Below are 22,898 nucleotides of genomic sequence, written 5' to 3'. Positions count from 1 at the left end.
TCCTACCTCCTGTGCTAAGGAGGCGGGGGTGGTTTGAAAGTACTATATTTCGTTTCTTTGCGTATATCTCAAACAATATGCGTATTTTGGAAATTTTTGTCGAATACAGACAGAATGAAAGCTTACAAAATAGCCTATAAGTTTCATTTGTAACATTTTCCCATATCTCTCTTAGTTTTCATAGTCTTTCTTTCATAGAAAGACGCATATTGTTCGAGATATACGCAAAAAACAAAATATGGTATTCTTGAACCACCCTCAACCCCTTATCGCAGGAGATTATCGTAGGAGTGAGCACTTTTGATATTTTCACCCCCTTACTATCATTTAAAGAGCTGCGAGGTCAAAAATTGTGTTCTAATCTTTTCCTTCTCTACCTTTTTTGAACATTCATCGCCTGGACTAATGGTTGTAATAGCGATATTCAAATTCCCAGATTTCGTAATGTGGACACACATTTTCCAGAGGACACTCATATCATCAGAAAGGTCGTTTCCAACCCTCGTCGCACATCATGTAATGGTAGCTTCTGACCCTATCTAGGTCGTGCCGCGTCTTTACAGGCGTGAGCGTAATTGGATTATCACTGACCTATCAGCGTGACGTTGGACGTTATCGAAGCACAATTGACGAACACGTCGACCCCACCCAACGACTTCTCTATCCAGGAGAATGCCAGCAGAATGTCCTCCTCGCGTGATATGTCCGCTCGCACTGCAAACACCTTTCCAGTGCAACCTTGACTCTGCAGCTCCTCTGCCAACTCCTGTTGTAACACAACATAGATTATCACGTTTATGATGTAGAATGATAATATAATGAAATTGGTTTCGACAATGAAAGAATATATTGATAACTTTCTTATTAATTAGATTGGAATTATTAACATTATTAACAATGAAGGGATAATACATTGATAACTTCTCTATTAATGTAATTGGAATTGGAATCTGCACCAAATTGACCAGTTTCCAAAATCACGGAATTGATTTCGAAGCCAATAATCCTTCCATAGAAATAATCGGATTATTTTAACTATTTCATAGTTATTTATTATGTCTATTCCATAGTTGAATCGGAGCGCTTGCATAGGAAGGATATCGCTCTGGCTTCAGATTAGTTTGTGATAACGATCCGTTCTACAGTATTAGGCTACAAGTTTCTGCTTAAAAATGGTGGTCAACTGTTCTGTTTGTGAATTTAGTTTCGGCGAGGAGAAAAATCATATTAAGTGTGCGGAATGTGGAGAATCATTTAATGTCGAGTGCTGCAGAGTTGGAACTGTTGAAAATTTACGTAAAATGGGAAACCGGAAAAACAAATGGAAGTGTGATGTGTGTGTGAAAATCAAGCCTACGGATGATGATTGTGATACACATAGTGTTACCGGTACAGATGTTGCAATTTCCATTCATAGTGACAAACTGGATAGTAAATTTGCGAGCTTAGAAAAGTCCATACTAGATTTAATTCGTAATGAGATTAATACATTTCGCGAAGCGGTAAATGAGGTTTAAAAGGATTGCACAACCATAAAAACTGACTGTCATACTCTACAACAAGAAAATTCTACCATGAAAAAGCAAATTCGTGACTTGAATGGGGAGATATACGCTATCAATCAATATTCGAGGAAAGATAGGTGCTATGTGCGACCCAATATTGTAAAACAATATAAAGGGTCAAAATCAAAGCCAGAAAAAAAGGCGTCTGATAGACGTCAGATAACTTAGTGTTCGTGTGAGTTTTAACCACGATAGTAACTAAGGGCTCTTTAAGATAAAAGTATTCACAATATTATTTTTATTTATATGGAGAATGACCTTTTTTACATAATTTTTCTTAGCGTTGGAACTTAAACTCAAGGAAGATTTCTCTACTTGGATATAATCTAGGTTTACCAAGCGCCGCTCTTATCATGTGTTTTTGGATAATGAACATTTGTTTAAATGTGTATCATATGCACCTCCCCAAACTTCAATAATGTATTGAAATATTGAGTGGGCATAAGCAAAATATATCTTTCTTATCATATCAAGGTTCTTTAATTCATTAATTTTAAAAGAACATAGATGAGGTATTTGGATTTGGAACATAAGTATTCAATGTGTTTATCCCATTTGAGATGCTGGTCCAGTAGAATACCTAGATATTTTATTGTTTGAACTCTTTCTAGGGTTTTGCAGTCTGGATTATATGCTGTGTTATTTTCATGTGTCTCCATTGTAATAGAAAGTTTGAAAGCTGTTGGTGGTTGACCTGTTATGTTGGGTGAAAAAGTCATGTATTTTGTTTTATCTGCATTTAGTGTCAATATGTGTTCTTGGAGCCATTTGTATACAATTTTTATGTTAGTGTTTGCAGTGTTGAAAGTTTCTTCCCAAGTATTGCCACTGAAAACCAATACCGTATCATCTGCAAAGGGTAAAGTTGTACAATTTGTTAAGTTTAGTTTCAGAAGGTCGTTTACATAAATCAGGAAAAGAAGCGGTGATAACACAGTTCCTTGTGGCAAACCGAATCTTGTTGTACATCTGACATCCGTTTGTCCATGGAGAGAGAGGCATTGTGTTCTTCCACCCAAATATGTGTCTAAAAGTCTCTTTACTGTGCCTCTTATTCCAGATCTATCTAATTTATCCAACAATATATTGTGGGGTATCGTGTCGAACGCTTTTGATAAATCCATGAATACTGCCAGGGTTTTTTATTACTGTTGAAATTTTCAAAAATTATTCTGTTAAAATGGATGACTGCATCTTTTGTGGATTTGTTCTGTTGGAAACCATACTGATTATTGCATATTACATCATCTTTATCTAAAAATTTCAAAATTCGAATTTTTATAATATTCTCTAATATTTTTGAAAGTTTGCTTATTAAACTTATTGGTCTATAGATTTCTGGTTTATTTAGGTCTCCAGTTTTTGGGATAGGAATAACTCTGGCTTCTTTGAATTTATTAGGAAAATACCCATCGCTCAAGCATTTGTTAAATATATATTTTAATGGTTCAATTATTACCCCTGATATTTTTTTAATGTAATGTCCTGTCAAATTGTCAGGCCCAGGTGTAGATCTGTTTTTTTGTTGATTTAAAATTGTTATTAGTTCATTTGTATTTGTTGGGTAGAGGAAGATACTTTTTTGACTTATGTTAGATAGGGATTGAGGAATTGGTATATTATTTATATTTTCTGTAATTTTTTTAGCATAAGATTCACCTACGTTAGCAAAATATTGATTTAGAATACTTGCTTCTAATTTTATTTCCTTGGTACTTTTTTTAGTTTCCAGAAGTTCATTAATATATTCCCATGTTTTTTTCGGATTATATTCATGTTCTGCAAACTTCTCATTAAAATAATCAATTTTAGCCTTTTTTATTAAATTTGTAAGAGTATTTCTGTAGTTTTTATATCGTGTTTTTAGTTGAATATTGTTTGGCTGTCTTGTAAGTTTACGGTGTAATTTATCTCTCTCACGTATTGAATTCACTAGACTGGGCGTAATCCATTTTTTAAGTGGCTGGTTTTCTTTTTTAATCTGATGGTTTGTGTTCTTTTTATTGTAAGTGTAGTTAGTGTTTCTATGAAAATGTTGACCATTGTATCAATGTTTTCCTCATTATAAACTTGTTCCAGTCTTCTCTCTGTAAATCTGTAATTAGTCCATCGTAATCTATTATTTTTTGTCCATTTCTCTCTGATGGCATTATTATTAATGGTTTCACTCAGATGCAGTGAAATACTGAAGTGGTCAGTTATGTTTGTTTTTATAATTGCACCATACAATGCATCTCTATTGTTCTTATCCTCCTTGAAAAAAATGTGATCAATACATGAACCATTCACATTACCTATCCGAGTTGGTTTGTTGATAAAAGACTTGAATCCTTTCATGTTAAGGCGCTCAAATACTCATTTGATAAATTATATTTGATAGAATATCTATATTAATATCACCTAGTATAATTACATTGGAATTTTCTTTTATTCTTTCCAGGCATGCATCCAAACTTGCAATAAAATTATTTATGCTACGAGCTGGTGATCGGTAAATAGAAATAATGTGTATTTCTTATAATTCAATGAATATGAAATGCATATGGTATTTGATTCATCAATGTTCAAGTCAATGATTTCATAATCAAAATTTTTATCATGAATAAACATATTCCGTCACATTTTGTATATTTACATTTTTCTGTATAACATTGTAGCCTTCAAGATTATAGGTAAATTGTGCATCATCTGTAATCCAAGTCTCGGACAAAGCGATCACATGGAATTTAAAATTAATATTATTTAAATAGTGTAATAACTCTTCAAAGTTCTCATTTATACTCCGAATATTTGTATGGGAAACATTTAACTTGTTGTTATTGGTTAGGCCTAATTCATATCTCTGTGGTTCGAATAAGAAAAGGTCATCTATCTCAGTAGTATCATGGTAGCCTATGCCCTCATCACCTTCAAAAACTGACATAATGTTAAAGTATAAGTTAGATTTATTTTTAAAAAAGGAGGGGAAATATTAGAGGAGAAAAAAATTTTTGGAAGGAAAGGAGAAAGTCGATCATCTCAACCTACCGGTGATAAAATTCATTGCTGAACCGTACTAATAAAATAAAAAGATTTCCGAAAAAATAAAAATTGAAATTATTCGTGTGAATACCTATTATTCATGTGAAAAATAAATGAAAAGATAAAATTTAAGCGTCAGTAAATAGATGTCATGGAAAGAAGAAAAAATCAATTTATTTACTAAAAGATTAACCAGTGGAGAACCGATGTCAGAGTACGGAGTGTTGCCAAGTTGCCATGATAAACAAGATGGGGTTGATATTGATAGATGTTAAAATTGTTGCCATATTCTGTATTGATACTAGCCTCCTCAAAACAAGAATAACTAGCGCAAAATGAAGACGAAAGAGCCGTAATAACGATAAGCAAAGGAATTCGTTTAGAATGATAAGATTAGTTTCTTGTTTATTGGCAATCAGACTTCTAAAAGATTGGTTTATTCCACGGCTCAATCTCGTGTAGCCACATAATTGTCCGTTCAAAGACAACGGTCCTTTTACTGTAGCCCACGCTACTATATTTCATTGATATCTGATAATATGATATAGCCTAATAATTAATTACAAGCATATTGGAGTTGGAAAGAAAAATACTGTAATAAGAGAAAGTATGTAAAGTTAAGGCTGATTAAAGGCAGTAAATTTAGCTATTTCGGATAAAAGAGAGAGAAAAGATATAGGTACGTACAAACCTCATCCATATTATCATTAATAACTATCTGTCAATTTCAGTAGTAATTTCTCTTAAAATGGAAAATTTTTCTTGTTCTTATGATTGATTCGCTTTGAATATTTAATATTTTGCCAATCGTTAATGAAGTTAGGCAATCATTTATTTAGATTATTATATTTATAAAGTGAGCTTTCTGTAAGACAAGAAAACAGAGAATAAAAAAAAATAAAAACATGAAATTAAATTATAAAACCTTCGCTTCGATCTGAATGTCACTAGACTTCAGATAACATTATATAGAACAGTTATAACTATGAAATAATCATAACTTGATAAGATTACTCTCATTATGATCAATCACTTAATAGTTTCAAGAAAGTGTTTTTCCTTTTATGTTAATACAAATATATGATATATATTGTAAGATGAGGTCAAAGATCAGTAAATGGGTATTTAACGAGCAAAATTTTTAAAAAAATAGTCAATAGACAGACCTACAACTAGTATAGAGAAAAACAATTAAAGAAGGAACCTTATCACTCAACTAGACCCTTACTGTAGTTGGTACGGCAAGTAAGTCCTTCTCACACTTTACAGTCTAGATTTCACCGTTTTCAACAATACGTATCTTTATAGTACCAGTTTTGTCCACCCAAACATATTTGAAACCAAAATCTCTCTGTAACTTCCTGGCTTTAGATAATAAAATTTTTCGTTGAGACGTCAGAGAAAAATTGATGTAGATTGGACGGATCTCACCTTGCATGCCTATGTGATTAGTTGACAGTTTTTTCACACTGCGCTTTCGTTGCATTATTTCGTGGGTGATGGTGCGTCGCACAAACTTTACTATGATCGGCGGCGGGTTTCGAGAGTCCGGTCGTTTCTTGAGACGGTGACATATACAATATCTTCTGTTTTTATCCCAACACCGACAGCTTTACAGGTCTCAATCACAACTTTGGAGACGTCCTCTTGAACTGTGACTGGAATACCGTGCAGCTCCAGAGTATTTCTCCTCCCATATTGTTCCCGATCATCATCTCGCATCGCATGATCACTCACTTGTTCTTTTAGAGTTACGTTGTCACTTTTCAGATCACTCACTTGTTTTTTTAGTGTTTCGTTGTCACTTTTCAGGGCCTTAATTTCTTCCTGTTGCGCTGCTATAAGATTTCCCTGCTTGAGCAAAGTCTTTGCATTCTCGTCAAGTTTTTTATTGCACATATCCAGGGATATTTGTAGATCCTTAAGAGTGCTCATAACCTCGGTCCTGAAGTCAGACAACGACAAATTCGTGAGATCCACAGAGCCTGAGGAATGAGCCGGCAAACCAGGGCCAGGGTTTTTTACGGGGGTTGATTTCGGGTCAGTAGCCCGCTGGAGCCGAAGTCCCTTCGTACATCCGTCGCACCTCCAGGTACCCTTCGCCAGAATCTCGATCTCAGCTTCACTCAGAGATCCGTTCGCCTCATCACGAATACACTTTCCGTGGAAAATCGAACTGCAACCTTTACAAACTATCGCCGTGTTCTTGCCAGATCTATTAACAGCCAACTTACATTCCGCGCACACACTCATTTTTTTGTAGATATATACAAGAAAAAAAATAATCACGTAATTTATTTAATTTTTGGTTCACAAACTGGAATTAATAACTATAGTAACCGGCAAGTGAAAAGATGACCGACTATTCTTAACGGTTCATAACTTGAACGGTAGCTGATAAGGGATAACGAACGAAATGCGTCTGCTCTCAGCCAACTCTCAGATAGAACTGAGAGTTGATGATATGAGAGAATGATAATATAATGGAATTGGCTTCGACAATGAAAGACTTTATTGATAACTTTTTTACTAATTTAATTGGAATTATTTACATTATTAACAATGAAAGAATAATACATTGATAACTTCTCTATTAATGTAATTGGAATTGGAATCTGCACCAAATCGACCAGTTTTCAAGATCACGGAATTGATTTCGAAGCCAATAATCCTTCCATAGAAATAATCGGATTATTTTAACTATTTTATAGTTATTTATTATGACTATTCCATAGTTGAGTCGGAGCGCTTGCATAGGAAGGATATCGCTCTGGCTTCATATTAGTTTGTGATAACGATCCGTTCTACAGTATTAGGATACAAGTTTCTGCTTAAAAATGGTGGTCAACTGTTCTGATTGTGAATTTAGTTTCGGCGAGGAGAAAAATCATATTAAGTGTACGGAATGTGGAGAATCATTTCATGTCGAGTGCTGCAGAGTTGGAACTGTTGAAAATTTACGTAAAATGGGAAACCGGAAAAACAAATTGAAGTGTGATGTGTGTGTGAAAATCAAGCCTACGGATGATGATTGTGATACACATAGTGTTACCGGTACAGATCTTGCAATTTCCATTCTTAGTGACAAACTGGATAGTAAATTTGCGAGCTTAGAAAAGTCCATACTAGATTTAATTCGTAATGAGATTAATTCATTTCGCGAAGCGGTAAATGAGGTTTAAAAGGATTGCGCAACCATAAAAACTGACTGTCATACTCTACAACAAGAAAATTCTACCATGAAAAAGCAAATTCGCGACGTGAATAGGGAGATAGACGCTATCAATCAATATTCGAGAAAAGATAATGTAGTAATTATGGGAGTGCCGTTTACTCAAGGTGAAAATATATTTTTTATCCTGCAGAAGCTGGCTGAAATTTTTGGAACCCAAAGGTTACCCTTTGTCGTTCAGAGATTTCTGCAACTCATAGACTAAATAATAATAAAAATGTCCGCTGCCCTCCAATCGTAGTGAGGTTCATCTCGAGATTGAGTCGCTGCCGCTGGATGGATGCTGCCCGTAAGCACAGAGGAGTGGACGCCAAACTCATTCTGAACGCGTTCGGTGACGGAAAAATCTTCATTAATGAGCACCTGACGGCGACCACCAAACTTCTTCTCACCACGGCCAAGGATATGGTCAAGAAAAGTCTGGCGTGGTACACTCACACAACATTCCTTGCTCATTGAACTGTAAGTCCCTTTCTTAAGGCTGTGCAATGGCTAAATTTCATGAAGTTATCTCTTACCGAATTTGAAATGTTCTGTCCCAAAAATTTAAACTTTAGGCGCTCATATCTCAAAAAGTAATGATCGAAAGAAATATTTTCCTGAGAAAACTTTCTCATTTTGATAGCTTGATGAAATGCAAATCGAAAAACTTTGGTAAATATCACCAGTAGACAGTTCATTTTTAGCCTTTGCACAGCCTTAAACGAGAATAATTCAGGGGAATAACATAATGACGATTGGCGGCAACATATTTGAAACTACGATCAGACTTCTGTATAATTAGGTGTAAATTTTTTTCAGAGTACTTTTTCCTTTGTGTAAGTTGTGAAATTAGATGATTTTTACTTTCCTTGCCCTATTACCATAGGTAAGGAAAGTTTTGCTTTCCAAAAAAAATTAAGGTACCCTAATTTCAAGTTTTCTATACGTTTCAAGGTCCCTTGAGTCGAAAAACATGATTTTTGGGTATTGGTCTGTGTGTGTGTGTGTGTGTATGTCTGTGACACGATAGCTCCATTCCTAATTAACCGATTGACTTGAAATTTTAAACTTAAAGTCCTTATACCATGAGGATCCGACAATAAGAAATTTAATAAAATTGAATTCAAAATGGCGGATAATTACTAAAAACCATGTTTTTCACGGTTTTCTCGAAAACGGCTCTAACGATTTCCTTCAATTTCATACCATGGAATCTATAAACCCTATCAACTGAAATAGGTCTCATTTCTGGGAAAATTGCAGGAGCTCCGTAATATTCTTGAGAAAAATGGCGGATAATTACTAAAAAACCATGTTTTTCACGATTTTCTCAAAAATAACTTGACCGATTTTTTTCAAATTCATACCTTGTATAGTTATTTATCAGCTCTATCAACAGAGTCTCCTTTCTGGAGAACTAATGGGGGTCCACCCCATCCTTGAGAAATGGAATAGTAACCTCCTTCTCGTGCATGAGGTAGGTAGGTAGCGCAGTTCATAAAAAGAACACAAAGTCGAGATATTTCATCTGTAGAACAGCTGTTTTGATGACTTTAAAAAAATGACGACTAAAAAAAATCATCGAATTTCACAATTTACACAATTGTAAATTGAAATAAGCATCAAGTTTCCACAATTATTCAGGATCACCTTCCTTGAACACAGGAATTGTTCTAGTCTTACGCAAGTCAGGAAAGACTCCACATTCCAAACAGCTGTTGATCAATAGGCACAATGGAGCCGCTATACTTCCAATCACATACTTCATGAGCGGTGGAGACATACCAAAGTCTGGTCTTGAACAACTCCTGAAGTCATGGACTATATTTTTATAAGATCCTGGATGGTTATCTTTTCCCATCTGAGGGACTGGAATTTCATAATAACATCCCGTTGACAGCATTAGCAGGAGATCCAGGAAAAATCTTCTGTTATCGCCAGATGACGAAATTATCATCTGTTTTTCCAAGGATGAATAATATATCCTTTTCATGTCCTTCAGCAAGTTTTCTCAAGGATGAGACCTTGTGCAATCGGAATTTTATATCATAAACCTACTATGTTCCAAATTTCGTGAAAATCGTTAGAGCCGTTATCGAGATCCGATGGGCATAAATAACCATGAATAAATATAAATAACCAAATATAAAAATATATACAGAAATTGCTCGTTTAATATAATAGGATTATTGGATGTCTCTTTTATCAATTTTTTTTTCTTGGTCAGCTTTTAAGATCAAAATTAGTAATTTCAAATGTTTCAAGCAAGTTTTGGAATTTCTAGTTGAATATTAATTTTGAAAGAACAATACTCGTAACTTGTTAATACATAACCTACCGTTCAGCCCACAATCTATCAAAAGTAGGGAAAATTACGTGTCTTGGAATTAATTATGGTATTGTACATTATTCTAGTTCAATTTCAATCATTTATATAACCATGCAATTTAAAATCTACCTTTTAATACGACTTCAATAGATAAAATGTCTAGTATTATTGAGTTAAGCACCACGTGCTTGTCCAATATAATATTCAGTAGTACGTTTTCATTTTAGTATATATTTCGTCAAATCAAAATGGAAATTTTATTCCATATTCACTTTTCCAGTAGAATCTATGAACCAATATTACTCGGAGCAACACATATAATTCGAGGAAGATTGATTGCATTGTATTAAATTTAATCTGTTGGTCCCATTAGACGTGCGAGGATGGCACATAACGCCCTAATGTCTTGCATAAATTAGACATTCGCGTTTCATGAGTGGGCTCAACAGGAGCTCCATCAATCAACCGCCACTAACCACCAGTGATGGTTATTATTAAACTGAGCCGTGTGGGATACAACATTGTATTATACACGTGAGCTTCAGGCGAATGGTTCTGAAAAACTAGATTGCAATATGAATGACTAATCCAATCATCCTTAGAATTTCATGTAGAATGGTTCTGCATAAGTAGAAACTTTTACAGGAAATAAAAATTTACATACAATCTGTATATTAAAAAATGGAATGCATATAACACATTATTTTATTTGTGTTATATGAATTCTTCTCGATTTAGTACCTCATAATCCTGTCTAGAATAATATGATCCTTCACTTTCCAACTTAACAATATCATTCATAACAAACTGAATGATCACGTGGAAAGGCTATGAATTTATTCAATTTACATCAAAAAAGTCTCAAGATTCCTAACTCATACAGATAGAGCAAGCCTACTGTCATGGAATAAAGAAGAGAACGATAAATTGAGAGCTAAGTCTGCTTTGAACGTAGGTGGGATACTTCTGTTTTCTGTATACTACGAATAGTCAATTCAGGGGTAAGATGCAACCCGTGCTACATTTTCAATTCAATTCAATTTTTTTTTTCAATTCAATTTATTTTATTCACGTATCATACAATTTTAACAACACAATTACAATTATAAAATGAATATTAGAACCCACATAGACTGTGTGGGTTATACATACATACGTCCGTGTGTGGGAGCAGTTCTTAAGATTAGTTGTGTTCAATAAAAAATATTGGGCTATAAGTATAAGATACATACGGTAAATGAAATAAAAATAGATTATATTTAATATATTTTTAGGATTAATTATATGAAAAAAAAATCAATTTGAATTTGAGAAGGAAGAAAAGACAGATCCATTGGAAGAAAATTAGACAATCGGCTTGAAATAATACCTATTTTTATAATTTATTAATAATTATTATTTTCATCACACCAGAACAGCCGGAATCGCTTTTTGCAAAATGTGTTTGGTAAGAAAAACAGATTAAAATTTGAATTTCAAACATAAGGTGATTTGATTAAATTCTCTGCATCCTGCGATCCAACATACATTAACCATTCAGAAATTCTGTGCTTTAACACTACAGTGACTCGGCCCGCCCCAGCCTCAACTATTTCTGGAGGAAGGTTTCTATACAGCCATTGCGAAATGTAAAATGAATTGTGCCTTTGCAAACTGATACTAATAGAAGGATTAAATAAACGTGACATTGTTTGGTTTCTGGTTAGATGACTGTGTTGAATCTCTCTGAAAAAAGTGTCCTTATTATTGAAAATGTAAATTACTAAAGTTTTTATGAAAATCTGCCTAACATTCATTACTGGAAATATATTGAATAGTAGATTGGTGGGAAAACGCTGGTTTTTTTGTAATATGGTTTTAATTATCAACCTCTGGGCGACCGACAGAGGCTCCAAGACCGCTAAAGACGCACCTCCCCACGCCAGAATGCCATACTGCAGCAAAGACTGCACATACGCAAAGTACACTGTCCTGCAGCGATCCACAGTAAGCACTTGGCCCAGCCGTGAGAAGGCATAGATTAATTTTCTCAAACGGTTCTTCAGCCCTTGTACATGAGGAACCCAGCTTAATTTACTATCCAGGATGACTCCTAAATATTTATAATGAGCAACCCGTTCAATTATGCCACAGCCGCAGGCCTCCGACTGAGGATCGTCACAGGTGTGCATCCTTAACACATAGCGATCACAGTCAATATCTTGTCGACCAATAAATGGAAGATGTTTGGTTTTTTCAATATTAACTGTAAGAGAGTTATGGTCAAACCAATTTCTAATTTTGGCAAGGTCATGGGATGCGTGCTTGTATGCCTCACCCCACGTGCAGCCCTCAGATACCACAGCCGTATCATCCGCAAACAAGAACAGTTTCCCTTTAATTTTCAATTTGCTTATATTATTAATATAAATCAAGAACAATAGAGGGCCCAATGTACTGCCCTGGACTACTCCGTACTCTATTGGTAATAGTTTGCTAAGAGATCCATTGATTGAGACAATTTGTGAGCGATTCCCTAGATAACTAGTGAACCACTCCAATTCTCTATTTCTCACTCCTATTGTTTCTAGTTTTTTGTAAAGCTTTGTCCTATCAATCGCATCAAAAGCTTTTGCTATATCTAAAAATGTAATCAAAACCTTCTTCTTATTTCCTAATTTTGTAGCTATCTCTTTGGTTAGGTCAAACAAAGCATCTGAGGTGCTTTTGTTGGTAATGAATCCATATTGTTCGTCTGCAATAATATTTTCCCTAACAAGGTATCTTGTGAGCTGAACTTTAACACATTTTTCTATTATTTTACTAACAACTGTGAGAAGAGAGATTGGCCTATAATTGCTTATTATTGACTTTGGTCCTGCTTTGTAGATAGGGATAATTTTTGCTGTTTTTAATGATGTTGGAAATTTTCCTGTATTGATACTCAGGTTTATGATGTGCATTAAGGGTTGTTGTAATTCATTAAAGTTATTTTTAATCATTTTAGTAGGTATACTATCTAACCCGGGTGATGAGTTCCCCTAATACTGTTTATAACACCATAAAGTTCTTCTGAACTGATCGGCTGTAGGTTGAATACAGACTGAGTAGCATGATCAGCATAATCCACCTCGGCAGGTCCTACTGGGTTCAGAGCCTCCGTCAGTTGTTTTCCCACAGAGAAGAATATTCGTTGAATGAATTGCTTAAAGTCTCGCGCGCTGTGGCAGCCGAATCACCAATTTTGTGCCCAAAAGCCCCGACTGGAAATACCTCCTTGCCAACTGGACGCCCTGAAATCTCATTGACGATTTTCCAGAGTTTTCTTGGATCGCCAGCTGCGGAATCTATTTTTTGTTATAAAAGTTATTTTTCGCATTTTTATTAAAGAGTGAAGCGAGTTCCGATACCAAATATATCTTTGTTTTAGATCGAGATTAAAAGGTTGGGCCCGCACTTTTTTGCTAAGTTTATCGCGCATTCTAATAGATATTACTAATCCTGACGTAATCCATGGTTTTATCTTTTTGTTCTTTGAAGTTATCGGGGTACTGCTGAATTAGACTCTAAAGTTGTTTTCAAGATACTGAGAAATGAATCTGTAGCTTTGTCAACATCATTTGTACCGTATTCAAAACTTCATCCCAGCACTGAAATTGCAAACAATGTTTAACTCTGCTCCAACATACTTTTGAATGAAATTGATTACTATTGTTATTGTTGTTATTATTACAATTACTACTACCGGTATTATGAATTATGTTTAAGCAGATAGGATAGTGATCGGTTATTTCGGATTTTAAGATAAAAGATGATAATTTTGTTCTGTTGGGTATTTTTGCAAAAATATGATCAATACAAGTATTACTATCAGGCCGGGTTACTTTATCAATACATGAAATTAAGCCGTTTGCATACATCACCTCCATGTAGCGATCTAATTGCATATTTGGGGTTGGATTAAGTATGTCACAGTTAATATCGCCAATTACTGCCGAAAGGCCAGCGTTATCAAAGTTCTTGCCACAAAAATCATTCAAGGCATTTGTGAACAGCAACTGATTAGAATTTGGACTGCGATAAATAGCTAGGAGATTGCAAGGCAGACCAAACCAGTCGAAAACAAGATTCAGGCAGGTGGCAACCCCTCCCAGACACAGCTCAGCACACGAAACAGACAGGGCACTATCAATGTAGATAACAATACCATCATTATTATTGATACTATTGAATGATCTAAACACACATGAAAGTCAGTAATCAGTATCTATAAATAGCATAATAATGAAATAGAGACAATACGTTATAATTTGCAATTGTTTCAAATAAATATGGAATCAAGATGTATCAGCAAACATTGGATGTTCAAGAATGAAGATATTTTGAGAATAATATTTATCTCTTTTGATGCAAACCCTTTAAACTTGATAAGATTTCTCTCAATCTTGTTGGAATTGATTCTATAGTTTGGAAAGTGAGTACGGTAAGTCTCTAAACAATATTCTTGTAGTTGATAAAATTGAATATTGTCATGTTCATCAATCAGTAAAGTAGTAAAGCTCTTAGATTATTGTGAATGTTCACAAAATTGTAAATCTTTTTCTCTCTCTGTGCAAGTATCACAAATCCTTCAATTATACTTCTGGCAGTCTCATGAATATTCTTCTATATCAGAAGTTGAATCAAACGAACGAACAATGAAAGAGGAAAGAAAGATCCTTCTCAACTTGTATAAAGAAGAAACAATGCAGGAGAGAGAATAGCGGAGGGTTTATTTGAATGGAAATCTGACATCTCCGTGACAAAGAGATATTCTTTCAAGATTTTTTGACTGGTATTATGGTGAAAATTCTTGATACGAGTGGATGCGTTGACGTCTAGAAATAACATTTTTACAGCCATGCAATCATGAATAAAACAGAGAATAATGCAATTCTCGATTCAAGAGAGAATATAACAAAATTATGAATTCAATATAAGCTAGAAAGAAACGAATTCTGAATTCTGCATTGGAATACTTTAATGGAATTATGAAAGATGATATTGTGTTATATCTTGAAAATATCGTTTAAGGTACTTTTCCTCGCAGTCTGCTTTAAATCGTAAATTCTAAGCTTCTCTGCCATATAAGTACCCGAGTACTGGAAAATTTTCGTGAAATTGTTGAAAATACTCTAGTTACTAAATAATATTGTCTTTAAATTCTTATACTAAAACATCCCGTGGTTCCTTCTGCATGGCTACTAACTTTATGATTTGAAGAAGAAATCAAGATGATTTATTAGAATACATAAAATATTAATCTTTTTTGATAATATGAATAATTTAATTTGTGGTTTATTATTTTGATGCAAACCACTGAAATTTGATAAGATGTCTCTCAATTTTCATACACAAGTTATCTATTCTTGATTCTCACATTCAACTGTTAACTGTATCAACATTTACGAGCGTCACAAACATTCTTTGCCTGATCCTCAAATTGTAGAAAATTGCAAAGCAATTATTTGATTATTATTATTCAATTTCCCTTCGATGGAGAATGCTTCATGTTCCATTGAAGCTGTTGTTGATTGGGGATTGGAATGTCCATTTTGTAGTTACGATGAAGCGGAAGAATTCATGGTTACTTGGGTGAACGATCAGAAATCCTATGTGCAACAGAATTCCACAAATATTATAATGGCCGCATTAAAGCATGCTTCCGAGCTGATCAGCTTCTTATAAATAAATAATATTGCCCATGTTATAAATTCATACACCTTTCACCTTCATTATTTTACACGGGAATCATTCCATAATTGCATGAGGAAAATAGCATAAATAATGCCTTATTATTTCAGCTACCAATGTTATCTACTTCAGGGTCATTATTTGCAAAGATAAATTAACAATGAATGAATAAATGGGTTAGAATCGATTGAATTTGGGAGTTCGACATTATCAATGAAGATAACTGGAGATTTTAAATTGAATCAGCACTAATGGATAATTATTACTACGGGAATAACTTTACGATAGTAATTACGGATGTAATAGTTTTAAATTTATAATCAGGAGTTCTTTATAGATATCTGCATCTCACAGATAGTGGTCTAGAACCACTGGATGAATAACCATGGAGTAGCAGGTTATTGAAACTTTTATCCTGAAAATTAAGATGAAGAGTATATTCTAAGAGTATAAAATCATGAAGTAATTGAAGTAAATAAATAAGATGGAGAGTATATGAAGAGTATGAATCACGCATATTTCCCAATATAATGTTTTTTTCTTGTTGATAGAATTATTTCAATTGAATTAGCATGGAATGACCAATTTTTTGTCGCTCATCCAACCAAACGCAGTCTTCAAGTTTGATACTACATGAATTATTGGCAGACTTATACGAGTTCGTTGGTTGCACCTACTTTGACACTCAGTTTACAACGTACAGTGTTAGATTCTCAAAACAACAATATTAAAACTGGAACTCTATTCCAAATGTTCAACTCTCACCTCCATTTCAACTGGCTGCACCTTAAAAAATTACTTATAAATTTTTACTTATATAGCTATTTGATAGAACAAACAGTACAATAGACAGAAAGGAAAAAGCAGGCTATTGTCCAAAACTTCTTCAACTTCCTAATTTTGTCTCAAATCGTCAAAAAATATTATGTAGGAATTCAGAAATGTGGTTACTTGTTAGTGTTAGAAGACGTACCTTGACTCGGTGCTTCCTGCGAGCTAGGCCGACGACAGACATGCCATGTGAGGCGAGTGCCTTGAGCACTGCAGCTCCGATGCCTGCGCTGGCTCCCGTCACAACGGCCACCCTTCCAACCCAGCGCTCCATGACTGTCGCTGTGCCACTGACTGCAGCCTAGCAGCCGCCCTCATGCTCTGCTGTGCTGTGGGCGTACTCTCTCACACAATTATCCTCTCCTCTTGCATCTTCGTCTCTTTCTGCTTTTTTTCGTCGTCACCACTTTTTTCTATTACCATTCTTATTCCTTTTTCTCTTATGCCCGGTTGCACAAAAGCCGGTTAAATTTCAATCATGAGTAATTTCAGGAGTACCAATCAGAGAAGGCGTTCTTGAAAAGGCGGCTTTTCTGATTGGTTCTCGTGAAATTAATCACGATTAAAATTTAACCGGCTTTTGTGCAACCGGCACTCAATCTTGTAATAACTCTTCTATTTTCTCTCTTATTTCTTTCTTTTTTCTCTTCTTATTTTTTCATATTGTTTCCATCTATTCTTTTTCATTTTCCCTTGTATTTCTTCTCAGATCCCTTCATCTTTTTCATCTCGCTCTTTCTTCTCTACTTTATCTTCTCCTTTCTCTCCTTTCCCTCCTTCTTATTCTCATTTTTCTTCCCTCTTCTCCCCATTCCCTTCCTTCTCCTTCTTCCTGTTTCTCTTCTTCTTCTTCTTTCTATTTCTCTTGTTCTTTTTTCATCATATTCTCCTTTTTCTCCTTCTTCCTCTTCTACTTTTTCATTTTCTATCTCTTAGTCTTGTTCTTGTCTCATTTATTCTTCTTCATTTTCGTTATATTCTTCTCAATCTTCCCTTTACTTCTCTCCTTCTTCTTTCTTCCCGTCTTCTTCTTTCCCTTCTCCTCATCCTCTTCCTTCTCCTTCATTTATTCTTCTTCATCTCTTTCTTCTGCCTCTTTTGTTCCTTCTCCTTCTCATCCTTCTTTTCCTCATCTTCTTTTCTACCTCTTCTTCTTCTCTTCTTCTTCTTCTGTCCTCCTGCTTTTTTTCTCTTCAGTTTCCTCCTTCGCCTCATTCTTCTTTCTTTTCCTCTCCTTTCTTCTCTCTTCTTTCTCCTCTTTTTCTTCTCCTTACTAATTCTCTTGCACTTTTCCTTCCATTTCTTCGTCACCACTCCATGAACTCTTCAGTTTTTATCTTCTCCTGTCTCTCTTGCTGCACATATAGATCCGATATCACTCTTTCTCCTCATTGAATCGTGTTGGTCATACATCCTGGGATATCGGTGTATTCCTCTCCCCTCATGCTGACAGCTTTCTCTGTCTTTCTTGCTGATTACACAGATATGACATCACTATTTTCTCTCACCTCCTGTCTTACATCGTGTTAGTCACACGTTCTGCTCGGTGTCTTCCTCTCCCCTATATCATCTATATCGGTGTCTTTCTCTTCCCTATATCATCTATATCGTTGTCTTTCTCTCCCCTCAAGATCACTGAAACCTGACACCTCAGTGTCTTTCCTTGTCTTCTTGTCTCTCACAAAAACATTTTGTTGACATGCTGAAGGCGACCTGACATACCAGTCGTAGGTGGTTTGGCTCAGCTGTCAATGATCTGATCCAATTTTAACTATCTACAGAGAGAACAATCAAGCTTTCAAAAGTTTGTAGCACGATATGATTCGCGTCATGTGTGGCTGAATCATAATTGTTTGCTGCTATTCGTCAATCCATATTGTAAGCTGTTATTATCGTTATGTAGATATATTACTATAGTTAGATATAATTCGAATAATTATTGTTACGGTAGTTTATTTGAATACAGTATTCGAACAAACAATTTTCAGCCTAGATTTGATTGAATAATTGCTTGATAGAATACTTCACTTGACATTTTCTCACGCCCTTCAGTTCTCTCAGTCCAATTAATTTTATCTTCATAGATACAGAATGACTTTCTCCCACATTCCAGAGAAAACTACAAAGATGTAGTTCTGCAATTCTGTTCTTAGATCATCAGGGTCAAAAATTGCATTAGAACTTTACTACATATCATAGAGGTGTTATGAGGTTCTGATGATTCCTATTAGTGAGAGTAATTGGATTGGAATGAGCTCTCTACTACAAAGGATCAATTTAAAAAACTGAATATCGATAATGACACAATCAGAGTCTTGCGTAACATAATAAAAAATTGAAATTAATTGAAATTGCATCCATCCAAATTCAAAATTGTTCGTTTTATTCTAATCAATATTTTCAGATTGTGATTTGGTGTAGAAATTGATATGAACATAACCTATGTATAATATTTGGACAATTTGATACTAAATTAAGAAATTGAAGAAGTTTTGGGAAATAGCCTGTTAACCAAATAAATAAATAAATCTTTTTATCATAGAGAAATATCAGAAACAGGAGAGAAGAACAGGTGGTGAAAATGCATATTTTCATAAAGTTTCTTTTTTATGGAAATTTTTGATGATAAAATATTATTATTGATAACATAAATGGTTGATAGAGCTTCAACTATGTAATCCTTGTTTACTTCACTGAAAGTCACTACCCCGGGATGAAGATTGACTCATTTCTTTCAATAGAAGCATGATTTTTAAACATTGGTAGGTGATGCTAGAGGAACCATCTGCTTTGTAGATGTGATCATTGCCTGCTCTATAATGGAGTAAATAAAAATCCTTTGTAGACTTGTAGTCGTTGGTGCTGATAAAGCCTGGAAATAAAGGTTGTGAGAGAAACTTGGTTACATGTTAGAAACAAGTGTAATGATTATTCCTTATCTTGATACTTGTTTATCTTGGGAAATAACAGTATTGTACTACTCTCATAATTGCAAATGGAAGCTGCAGAGCTAACAATGCGAAAAAATACTCATCTGAACTTCAATTCAATTTTCTCTCAAGGGAATGGAAAAGAGGAAATTAAATTCCTCCCTTACACATTATTTACTGAGCATCCGTTTATTTGAGAGCAGAATTCCTTGTCTAGTTGTCCCATGTGCATAATTCAGCTGCGTTCTCGGTCTTAGCGGGTATTTTTCCTGGAATGTCCCATCCTGCTCTATTCTACACACACCTTCATTCATGCTCTCTTCTTTTCTGCTGGGGATATGTGTATTCACCATTCCACTCACTGCAACTTTCCAACTTGTCTATTAACTTTTCGCATCAATATGAGACGTAATGGCGCTTTCTTAATAAGACTCTCAAGTTTATCATTCGGAAGAGATAAGTGACTCAGAATAAACGATAAACTTGTCATATACGCTTCTATTACGAATGGTCCATGAATCCTCACTGGATGGTGAAAGTAATAAAAATATCACAGTTTTAAGAAAGTTCTATCAATAAAAACTAAATAGGAATATCCGTCGATAAATTAAATCATCTTTTATTATTTGTAAGTCTGTAAAACTTCCGATTCAGTAGACAAGTACGCAAAATTCACAGACTATGAGTGAATCTCTTCAAAATAACATGATAGCACAGGGGTATGTGATTGAAAGCATTGTTCCACGGTAGGCTCCTCACTTTGCATTGACTTGGGGAACGGAATTATTGTCTATCATATCAAGAAAAGTCTCAGTTCAATGAGAGATTAAGAATATTGATTAAGTTTGTAGAGTGATTATTGATGTTGTGGAACTTTTCCATAATTGAAGAGACTTGAGATATTGTCAAAAAATCCACTTTTTAAAAAAAAAATATTATTTCACAGGATTCTTTGACAATTTCTCAAATCTCTCCAACTAGAATATTGATTGGATTTGATTTGCTGGTGACCAGCATACCAGCATAGAGCTGGTATGATGTGATTTGAGTGATTCTCTCACTGTGACTGAAAATAACATCTTATGATTGGCTAACCCGAGCTCAGACTACAAAAGAGGAGCTTTTAAATGATTCTGAACATTCACACTTCGATTCTTGAAAATATTTGATAGAACTCTTGAATATTCTATAGCAAATTAATATGCTGAGATAAACTTCCAGCAGAAGAGACTGTTAGTGATTCAAAATGTCAAAACGTCGGAACATTTTTGAGAAGTTGCAGAAAACTTTGAGAAATTCCCACTTTACTGTTCACGTGATCACTTCCAAGTTTAAATTGAAGAATCGTCCTGGATCTGAACTACGGAACGTGATGTGCTCTTTTCAAGCCTGAGTCCTGGTAAAGACCGCCTGGTGTGGTTTTTATTCCAAAGTCGTAAAAAGAGACGTCATAAACTCCATACGAGATTAGATGCTCTTATTGATCCACGTTCTATCAAACTTTCACTGTCCGACTATCACTGTGAAGAGATTGAATCTCTCTCTTCAGGGCAAGTCAGCCGATGAAAGGAATGGGGAATTCCTTTCAAGAAACGAGAAGTTGAATTGAAATGAACTGACAGAGGCATTTGTGAGCTGTGATTGAATCACGCCCAGAAAAGAGTTTATGCGGATACATCGACAGGATGTGTTCGATTCCCGATAATGAAGTTCGATAGACATGTGACTTCTAATCTTTTAAAACATCAGAGCTTCATACATCAAAGTTTTTACTATTTTCCAGTGTTACTTCATGCTTCCAACTTCGTCTTTATCGAGACTTCTAGATTGATTACACTTACTAAGTACTTGCAACATGAACTCCACATTGAGAATAGACTAACAAGAAACTTATTAGTCAATCACAAACATCATGAACATAATAAATGCTGAACGAATCAGCTGATTATTCGATCAACCAGTATAACAGGTTGAATTATATAAAATTTACTCACAAAGGATATATTATGTATACTAAAGGAAGTCGATGTGTTGAAATACGAACAACCATTATTTCTTTATAAATATTTATTATAATCTAAAAAAGCATGATAAATCAAGAGTATACAAAACTCATATAAAAAACTAAATGTATTAAAATCGTATGTTATGATTTATTTATGAAATCAATTTAAGATAAACACTCCATATATTTGTATAAAAACTTTTTTTTTTATTTATTTTTTTCTATTATAAAGTCGAGGAAGCCCTGTTTCCAAGCCGACCAATTGTATTGAGTTTAGTAAATTGAAGACCAATCAGAGAGTAGCTTACAGAATTATTCTTGGAAGAGGCAAATTTTTCTGAAAATCTCCTTCTTCTGGCTTAAGATCTTGACCTGAGAGGATGCACATAGATTTTAGGGTTCTTTCTTCCTCTTTTTTAAATTTTAAAACTATTAAGCCAAACCCTTTTAAATGTCAAATATTTGTATTAAATGTTAAACTATCTGTGAACTCAGTGCTGTCAAAGAGTTCATAATTTGTAGCTATTCCCCATAAATATATCTTTAATTCAGAAAGAAACTTATAAGAATCTGGATCACGTGCTAGCCCAGCAGAGACGAAAGGAGCCTACCTAATTAATTATTGGAAATAATTAATTCAATCCACGAGACCGTCAAGAACTTCATTTAAGTGAGTGATAAGTCAAACGAGCTCGTTTTAGATTTTCTGCGTATAGTGGGGGAATTAATTAAAAGCGCTATTCAAATTGATTCGAATTAAATAAAAAGTTACCACGTGTTGAATAATATCACATAGTTCATAAGAACATTTTATAAATTTATTTGATATATGTAGGAAGCTTACTTCCACGCACGGCCCGAATTCATATAAATCCCTGAGATCTCATGTTTGAATAATAATTTATCAATTATTAATTTTGTTAATTGAACAAAGTATAGTATATCAAACCTATAGACCAAACAGGTTTTTATTTGCAGAATTTTGTATTGACTGGAAGTCTAAGTATCAGTATTAAATATAATATATTTATGAATTTGAAACTCACTATTGTGAATATTGGCAAAACCTGTGATAATTATTTAGATTTTAGAAAACATTTATTTAAGAAAAATTATAGATATATCGAATAGTTTATACATACATTTTTATGGGAATATATTTTGTGTTTTATGTCAGCATACAAATCGTAGAAATTTATTTTATCCTAGTTCATCTCGTGATATACAGTTTGAGCTGTTTTGGTACCAATAGATATTCAGCAGCACTTAAAATTGTTGGATCAAGTAATAT

At 34.4% G+C, this 22,898-nt stretch overlaps 2 protein-coding genes across 3 annotated transcripts in view; one reads left to right on the top strand and one right to left on the bottom strand.

Annotated features, from left to right (window-relative positions):
• Positions 1-16,997, bottom strand: part of LOC111054594 (dehydrogenase/reductase SDR family member 11) — a 54,688-nt gene extending 37,691 nt beyond the window's left edge. Inside the window, exons 1-2 of the mRNA XM_022341646.2 lie at positions 16,815-16,997; positions 592-766 (exon numbers count right to left, since the gene is read on the bottom strand). Coding sequence (XP_022197338.1) covers positions 592-766; positions 16,815-16,946 — 307 coding nt within the window. The 5' untranslated portion in view covers positions 16,947-16,997. The remainder of the gene's footprint in view (positions 1-591; positions 767-16,814) is intronic.
• Positions 1-22,898, top strand: part of LOC111051707 — a 514,958-nt gene that overhangs the window by 336,451 nt on the left and 155,609 nt on the right. The window lies entirely within an intron of this gene.

Source organism: Nilaparvata lugens, chromosome 1 (genome assembly GCF_014356525.2).
Source record: "Nilaparvata lugens isolate BPH chromosome 1, ASM1435652v1, whole genome shotgun sequence".
Classification (NCBI taxonomy): domain Eukaryota; kingdom Metazoa; phylum Arthropoda; class Insecta; order Hemiptera; family Delphacidae; genus Nilaparvata; species Nilaparvata lugens.
This window is presented reverse-complemented; position numbering and strand designations above follow the sequence as displayed.